We start from the raw sequence: 9554 nt of genomic DNA on the forward strand, positions 1-9554 counted from the left end.
CCGACAAACACCGTATGCGGGGTTTCCTCGGGATTCTCCCGTTTCCTCCCACTTTCTTCATTGCACCATTTCATTCATTACTCATCATCACCGTCTTCTTTAGCGTAGCCGGCATAACCGTGGGACGTAAACCTCAAAAATTTAATTTCATTTTCATTTCTAAACGGAACAAACAGAATAATGTTTCAAAACTTAGCATAAATACAATGTAGGCATTACGTTTATCATAAGTAGTGGACGTCACTCTATGACACAGAGTGCACATATTAAGTACCAAAATTAACAGACCTTTGCTTTGATAAACATATTTGTAAATCTTAGTGTCACTAAACTTACCATGATGAAGGGTAGCACCTTTCCAGAGCTGGGCACACTAATATAACAAATCGCACCAAGATAGTGAGAGTTAACCAGCGGGTGGAGTATTTCTTCCTTTATGTTAGACTGAAATCCATCACAAAACAAGAGGAAGGAAATAGTCTTATCTGAAGAACATCCGCATGTGTGAAACTATTTGTTAGTTATTTTGAAGCTTTAGCTACAAGGAAGTTCCGTTAATTTTTATGCGATAAGCTTGGGTGGGGCTTACGTAATGTATATATGCAGGATGTCTCAGATCAGCTTCTCAAGCAATTCGGGAGTTTCCATATTTCAACTAAAGTTCATATTATTCTTGCAGGTGATTTAATAATTACAAATAACGGAATTACAGCTAACTAGTGCAAATGTACCTTAGGACACAGATTGATGCGAGTGCTTTGATTCACTGTCATATCTATGTGTATTTTGTGGATAAGTCATTTTTCATTTTACAAATAGTAAATTATAACAAGATGAAAGAATGTAACGCTTTTCTCAGAAATCCTTATTAATGTAGTTCCTTTGAAATCTTTTCTTTTTTAAGATTTCCACTTTTATTACATTAAAATACATGAATGATAATAAGAGAAGTAATTTACACTGAGAAAAAAATCGTATGTGGCGTACGTAAAATAGTATGTTACATTTGTAAATCCTGTAGTTTTTGGATTTAACGTACAGCAAACGTATAACTGAAAACGCATATTTTATAATAATTTCCGTAAGTGTTCCATCTATACGTACTTTCTGTATGAAACCATATAGGCGGTCAGGATCTCACATACAAATGGACGTATATAATATATAAATGGCAAAGGTAACATACATATATGTATGTTATATAAGGAAAACTGTTAGATATCAGACATCCTGCAACGGCATGATGTAACATCTAAGGGCAGTGCCTATCTAGCATACGGATAACGTATGCTTCGTACTGATTTCTGTAGTAAGCAAGAGGATTCCGTATATTTGAACAATATACCGCTGTCCGGAGAACGAATTTTTCTCAGTGTAGTTGGTAGAATGAAGTAATAAAAGAAAACAGAAGATCCCCGCGAGAACTCACGGACATGATATTGTCCACCACAAACGACCAAGGTTTGGGATCCAAACAGGGACGCTTCACACTAAAGGTGAGCTCTGCCAGTGCCGTGCCGTGGAAAATCAGCGCCCGAGGCGAGAGTATACGACGGCGTCTCCGTACACATGAGTGAAGTCGACAGCGCGAAGCACCGCCGTGGTTGGAACAAAGCGCAAGAAAATTTTCAAAAGTAAATCCTGTTTTTTCTTCATTTTGAGCACTTTTTATTACTTTTTGCCTTCCATTTTTCTTTCCTTCTTTTTTCCTCCCGAATTTTGCGCCCCCTTATTTCGGCGCTCTGGGTCGTCGCCATGCTCACCCCCTATGGCACGGCACTGAGCTTTGCATGTGGTTTACTCTACTTCTATTACTCCCCTACAAACTCGTAGCTAGGGAGTTATCAGCCCTCCCTGAAACTTTCAGGGTTTTTTTTTTTTTTTTTTTTTTTTTTTGGTAAATATTTCTTTAAGAAACTAAACAGACAAGAATTTCATAGCAAGAAGAAAAGTTTCGATTTACTTGTGAAGCAGAATAAAAACTCAATTTAAAATGTTTGTATTTCTGGTCCTTGTTTCTTCGAGAGAATGCGACACTTTTTCTTCTTCTTCTTCTTCTTCTTCTTATTATTATTATTATTATTATTATTATTATTATTATTATTATTATTATTATTAATTATTATTATTATTATTACTATTTAATTGATCGATTTGTTATCGTGGGGGTGTCTTGTCTTTATTGAATAGACAACGAATCTTTGCATCACCAAACGAGGGATGAATTTGGTGGTGTCTTGTTTTAAGATATTTAAATGTATTCTCGAAAGCAGCACTTCATTTATTGTGCTAATCTGGCTGCTTCGATATTTCCTTTATCTTTTCTTAAAACTTCCATGTGATTCGTCTTTTACAGGTAGGCATGTTTTATATTCTCTTGACAGAATCACAAATTCATGTTAGAGTCAATTTTCCATCTCCAGAAGCTGTTAAAATCGCATTAAACTGTGCTAATTGTACAACCCATTTCCAATTCTTTTATTTCACTTGACTCATTAAGGCAATTCTAATTTCGTACTAATAAATTACGAATGTAGCGTGAACTCAAGTTGGGACCCACAAAATTTCTCTCGGTTCCTTGTCTCAGTATTCTGGCTACGGGCTTGTTTCCTCGTAAGAAAGAATTTGACGAGGTCGTGGTGTAGGATGTAATGCACTGAGGTTTAGGTAAAGTTGCAGAAGACTAGAAACGGGTTTAAATCTAAGTTACCAGCAGCTGCATTTGGTTCCAGGTTATATACTTAATATTTGCTTGTAACGGACTATTTTGACACATGATCCTTACAGTAAATCTATGCTGTAATAGAAATCCAATATATCAACTCCTACATTATCTGCATATCTGAAAGGTTGAAATAGTTTGTTTATTTCATCGATTTCGTCGTTGTTTCAAAGATTATTTATATCTAGATGTTCAATTTATTAGTAAATATGCAGATTCGGAATAATGAACTATATAATAAAATCCAATTTTTGTAATTAAATATATTTAAATATACAGTACCCATTCACAATGTCATCCTAAGGAAATAGAAGTAACTAAAATGATCAAATCTGGATATCACAACGACCATCTATATATATTTATGCTGACTATAACCAACGACATAACTGGTAACTAAATTTCATATATAGCACCAAAGAAGACTGGGACATAATTAGGTGTTAGGAGATTTAGTCAGGGATCTCAACTACTTACTCGAACATAGTATTATTATTAGCTTCACGAACAAACATATCTATTCAATCGAAAAACAGATACGTGGTTTAAATTATATATTTTATATATAATATTAAATATGGGATACTAACAACTAGTATAATCACTGTATTTAGAACAATATACACGTTTAGTAGTAAATAAAACGTGATTAACCTTCAGAACTAATTTTCATGACATTTTAAAACTCCATGTCAGTAAAGTCTGTAACTACATTTTTTTCTTTTTCTTCTTTACATAAATTTTCATTAAGAGTTCGGTTTTCATTAAAATAACTGAATTGTAGATTAGATTTCCAAAGGATTACAATGGTAAAATTTATAATTATTTTGTTACATATTTTTAAATATATTTAATTACAAAAATTGGATTTTATTATATAGTTCATTATTCCGAATCTGCATATTTACTAATAAATTGAACATCTAGATATAAATAATCTTTGAAACAACGACGAAATTGATGAAATAAACAAACTATTTCAACCTTTCAGATATGCAGATAATGTAGGAGTTGATATATTGGATTTCTATTACAGCATAGATTTACTGTAAGGATCATGGGTCAAAATGGTCCGTTACAGTTTTGCTGGCCCATCAAAGAAAAATTTTAAAATGGTACTTTTAAAATTTTTCACAAAATGTAAACTTTACTAACATTGGACAACAAAGGGTTAATATTGCAATAAAGGGTTAACATTGCAATAAAGAGTAAACATTACAACCACAATAAATAACTATTAAGGAAAAGCACACTTTCCTCATGTGAAGAAAACATTAACACGTGTTTTTTCTTACTAATGTTCACGTGTGCAACATCAAGCGAATATTCACATTCGATTATGAACCAATGTTTCTGCACTGCATCCACCGACAGTTACATTCGGTTAAGAACGAACGTTTCTTTCTTTTTCTCCATACTCCTGCGCATTGCATGATGTTCCGCAGTTTGTTTCTTTTCTTTCTGTGATAGTTTACACTATCATTGTCATTTTTCTTCTTTCGATTTTCATAACAGTCTTTTATTCTTAGTTTCTTTTCCCATGTCACTAATTGTTTGCAATTTTCAAATTTACATTTTCTTTTTCTTTTATGATACTCATCACTTCTTTTCTCTCTCTTATTACACGTACTGGCACTCTTTTCTGGCATATACTCAGTAGTCCTCTCGGTTACGTGTTGTTCTTTCAAACTTTTTCTTTTCCACTTTTCGTATCTTCTTTCCGATTTTCTTCTAATTCCCCGATTACATAAGTTAGCTGATAAAGTCTCACTCCTCATCTTCAACTTTCTGACATGTCTCCTCATTTTCTTCCTATCCGGACTCTTAAGGTACGTCTCAACGAATTCCTTTTTCCTCCTTTTCCGTAATCTCATTCTGATTTTCTTATCCAGTGTTCTTTTCCTCACACATTTAGGGCAGGGTAACACATCATACGGTTCATTTAGTCCTTTTCTTCTATTTGACTTTAACCAATCACATTCTTTCTGGCTATACGTTTGGCAGTAATAATCTTCCTTCTTTTCACATATTGGACAACAATTACTTTCTTTCTGTTCACAGATTAAACGGCAATCATCTTCCTTCTTCACATTTTCAGCTTCCAACGTTTCTTCACACGGCAACACCCCTAAGTGCACTGGCTTCCTCCATTCCATTTTCATGGTTAACGTGGACTCTTTCAAATCAGCGATCTGTCTGTCTTCTTTAAATTTCTCCTCAGTGATGTTTCGTTCGGAAATTTTATATTGCTTTTCATCTTTCTGTTGGGTCTCCGTCGCCTGGATTTCCGTAATATGAATAATACCGCTAGGCACCTCTTTCCTCAAGTCACTATTCAACAGAACCATGGTTGTCTCAAGATCTGCTATTTCCTTCTATCCTCCTTGTCCTGTTGCAACGCTGAAGTGAACTTTTCTTCCAATCTACTACTGAGCTCACGAAACTCTCTCAGCAGAAATTGCATTTCCGGAGACATTTGAGGCACTTCTGGGTAATAGTATACATGAGAACGTCGTGATCTGCGTTTCTTCTGTGTTCTATTACCATTTCTACATGAAATACCATAAATTTTCTACGTAGTGCAATAGTAAGAAGTATCCATGTGCACAAGACATGCGATATGCGTTAAATTTCCTCCCCCCCCCTTACACACACATAGTCATAGATAAAGTACAAGGGCACTACACATGCAGATATGAAGTACAGGTACGTTCTGTTTTATTTTCGTATCAGTCGATAAGTAAATCAAAGTCGCTTTGTTACCCCCTTGGTAAGTTCGTAGGTACACAATGAATAATCCCTGAAAGTATGAGCGTCCAGCTCCTTCGGGAACTGACGCGGCTTTACGTATACTATATCCCACTTCTGTTCGACTGTCGGCACTTCCGGCACAGTCCAAAGTTGATGATGTTCCAACACCATTCACCTCTATTTCAGTCTCTTTTCTAAACATTTCTTGCATTTCCACTTATTTTCAGGACTACAAATCGCTCCATATTGTTCCGGTTCAAGGTCTAAACACTCAACGTGGAACACGGTCTCACACTCTTCGCATTGCACTGTGGGTTCACTTTCACCCTCCTTTGGCTCACAACCACATCCATATTTCAATTTATTTCCCGTAACATTTCTTTTGCACTTCGATTTCGTCATTTCTTCATATACTGTATCCCAAAACCGAACTCTTAATGAAAATTTATGTAAAGAAGAAAAAGAAAAAAATTGTAGTTACAGAATTTACTGACATGGAGTTTTAAAATGTCATGAAAATTAGTTCTGAAGGTTAATCACGTTTTATTTACTACTAAACGTGTATATTGTTCTAAATACAGTGATTATACTAGTTGTTAGTATCCCATATTTAATATTATATATAAAATATATAATTTAAACCACGTATCTGTTTTTCGATTGAATAGATATGTTTGTTCGTGAAGCTAATAATAATACTATGTTCGAGTAAGTAGTTGAGATCCCTGACCAAATCTCCTAACACCTAATTATGTCCCAGTCTTCTTTGGTGCTATATATGAAATTTAGTTACCAGTTATGTCGTTGGTTATAGTCAGCATAAATATATACAGATGGTCGTTGTGATATCCAGATTTGATCATTTTAGTTACTTCTATTTCCTTAGGATGACATTGTGAATGGGTACTGTATATTTAAATAGCTACTGACTACGTATTATCGTCAGGTGTATACAATAATGTCACGGTGAATGTATAAAATAGAGGCAATGCTGCAATATGTTGATGCTGGTGCTGAAGAGCCCGCGTATGATTACAGCGTATTGTTCTCTTCATAATATTCATGTCTGTGGCCCATGGTTAAGAAGCCTGATCGTCACTAGGTAGCATATAATACGATATCTCCTATTTATTCATCCTTATATTGAATTATCTTTTTCTTCTTGTATTGATCATCTCATGGCTGACATTCCAATTAGACATATGGGTTTTACACACTACAAAGTACACAGTACTTCTGCAGAACAACGGACCACGACCAGGGAACTTGGCAGCGTATTTAGTGATATCCGGGCCAAACAAAAACAAATATTAATCTATTTGGAACCGTCTTGTGTTGGTTTGATGATGTCCAGAGGAGTGACCCAACGAAATGAAGGGGCGGCTACATGCTGTTGTACTGATAAAAGTCATGTCTACGAAATGTCATAGATGACAGTGGCATAGGCAGAGGTCTGACCCAGCTTAAGCTCCCTTCTCTGTCCTTTCAGCGCGGTGATTTTAAAAATGTATTCTACTGATATGCAGTATGTTCCATTTATGATCCATAATGTTACAACTTTTAAAAAATTATTTTAAGGATTGTACACTAATGTTCAGAAAAATTTATATAACGAAGCTCTATCTTTAATCTTACATAAAATTTCAGCAAATTACTTATGTACTGTAAACTTTATCTTCTTGAACTCTTTTCCGTTATCCTAGCATATGCACCAAAATGTACTTCCTGAAGGTGCTAATAGAGACCATTAAAAAATAAAGTAGCTATTCTAGTTTCTAGTATTTTTTTTAACATTACTGAGCTCACGTTTAACAGAATTGTTAGTGAGTGTGACTTTAGTCCCTGGTTGTATCCGTGGTAATAGTACTAAAATTTTCCTGTGTGGACCCAGCATCATGAGGTAATTATGGAGCAACCTCAATTTGGAGGTAACTAGCTCTTGTCTAGAAATACAGGAATAATGGCGCCTAGGATCGGATGCGCTGACTACGCATTACCCAGTTGTACGTGTGCCATCTGACTAGCCAAAATCCTTCATTGGTTGTAGCACCAATTTGTTTTAGTAGGAGTTTAGTATAGTATCTTTTTCTATCTGTTAACTAATTTCATAAGTATTTCAAATCCGTGTAACTATAGAAAAGTGAAAAGAATGTGACTTCTTTATTGTTTGTCTCTCTCCTGCATCCTTTTGGTGTGCTAAGATAAAGCTTCGTGTCGCAAAAGCCCATGATGATATTCTGTCGTCAATAACGACTCTGTACAGACGCCACGTCTTAGGGCCAGTGTGTGCTATAATACCATAATGTTTTTTGTGTATATGTAACGTATACAATATCCACATACTCATAAGTGGTGTAGTTTTATGGAACTATGTGTTCAGTGAATAAAAAATTACAATCATATTACTAAGTCTGAATACCCGTAGACATGCAGAAATGGGGTGCCAATATCTTAAAACAAACGAATCTCGTTTCACAATTGTTAAAATACAGTAGAGTTCCAAACTATGCGAATTCAGTATTGATACAAATCAATAATTACAGGTTGCAATAGACTGACAGTGAGAGACGTAACTAGTTAGTAGAAAATTTCTACCACTTTCTCTTTGACTAAAGGTTTAGTGGAAGAGAGGAAACCCATTCTTTGGCCGCTGAATCGATCCAAAAAATCCTCGATACTACTTGCGTTTTGCTCTATGACAATCAATACTGAAACGAGAAATATTATACTAGTAAAGGCCTACTACTTCCAGTTTTAGTAGAGTGTTACAGGTGGAAATGGTATGTTTTCTTGAGGCGCTAAATTGATTCCAAGAAACATTTTGTCGCGTTCTATTGCCGTTTTGGTTATATGGTGAACCACGTTGAAACTGGATGTACCAGTAAATATTTTCCAATTCACGCTTTAGCAGAATAATGTAGTTGATTATATATTTTCCTGTGATACTGAGTCGATTTTAAAGACCACTTTTCGATGTTTCTTATTATTTTTGCTCTTTCGAAGTCCCGGATTAATGTCATCTTACAGGTGGAAATGGTATAATACCAAAAACTGCCTGTCACTATCTAGAGGAATAAATGTAGAAACCAAAATTATTAGTAATTGTTTACCACTTCCGGTTTTAGTACAGTAAGACTGGTTCAGATGGGTTAGGGATGGGCACGAGTCGAGCTAAAACTCGACTCGACTCTAAACTCGAAGCGAATTCGAGTCGAGTCAGAGGTAATTTTCTCAAGTCGAGTTCCGAGCCGAGTCACTGTTTTGAGGTCGAGTTTCGAGTCGAGTCGAGTTTGAAAAATGGCTTGCTCGTTTAGCTCGTTTTAACTCGTTTTGAAATCATTGCCTGATTAGACTGGAAAGCGAAAGCTTTGAGAAATGTAAGCAGTAATGTGGAATATTTTTAGTGTTGCTTACGAGATGAGACACTGCTCGCATCTCGCCTCGTCTCGATTAACAAGATGACAATGATTTTTGTAACGGGACAGCCTCAAATGTCGTGAGCACTAACATAAGTATATACTGTAGTTCTCACCACCAAGGCTGAGACCTATACGGTGAAAGTTTTAAGCCGAACCTGAAGCCCAATCCGTGTAGAGATGTTAACCGGCTTAGCTCGCTTCAACTGAGCGAACAACTCGAGCCAGCTTGATTGAGATGAGGCACCGACTCAGCTCAGGTGAGCCATAATCTCGAGCCGGCTCGGTTGGGGTGAGCCATATTAGCTCGGTTTGTTTCGGCTCGTGTCGGTTTGGGTGGGTGAGCAGTTGGCTCGGCTCGATAGGGGATGAGCTGTGAGCCGAGCTGCTCGAGCCGTTCAGAACCCTAAACCCGGACCAAGCAGTTTTGAACATGTGTGGCCGGCGCCCTCTAACTTTTAACGATTTTCGGTTCAAGCCCGGTTCTTGCTCCTCCGGAACTCAAACCTGGAACCTCGTGAACGATGTCCTTGCCTCCTAGTCTTCAAGACTACCAAGGTCAGCAGTCAACTAGTTTTTACTATTCAGATACAAACCATCTATTGTTCATATTTATACACTGTGTTTTTGTAATAATAATAATAATAATAATAATAATAATAATA

At 36.1% G+C, this 9554-nt stretch overlaps 1 protein-coding gene across 1 annotated transcript in view; it reads right to left on the bottom strand.

The window, feature by feature from the left end:
* Positions 1-448, bottom strand: part of LOC145666069 (dual oxidase 2-like) — a 363698-nt gene extending 363250 nt beyond the window's left edge. The window contains exon 1 of the mRNA XM_081733166.1: positions 337-448. Within this exon, the coding sequence (XP_081589292.1) occupies positions 337-339 (3 nt within the window). The 5' untranslated portion in view covers positions 340-448. The remainder of the gene's footprint in view (positions 1-336) is intronic.
* Positions 449-9554: the final 9106 nt, after the last annotated feature.

Source organism: Thermobia domestica, chromosome 12 (assembly GCF_964235325.1).
Source record: "Thermobia domestica chromosome 12, izTheDome1.hap1.1, whole genome shotgun sequence".
In the NCBI taxonomy this organism is placed as follows: Eukaryota; Metazoa; Arthropoda; class Insecta; order Zygentoma; family Lepismatidae; genus Thermobia; species Thermobia domestica.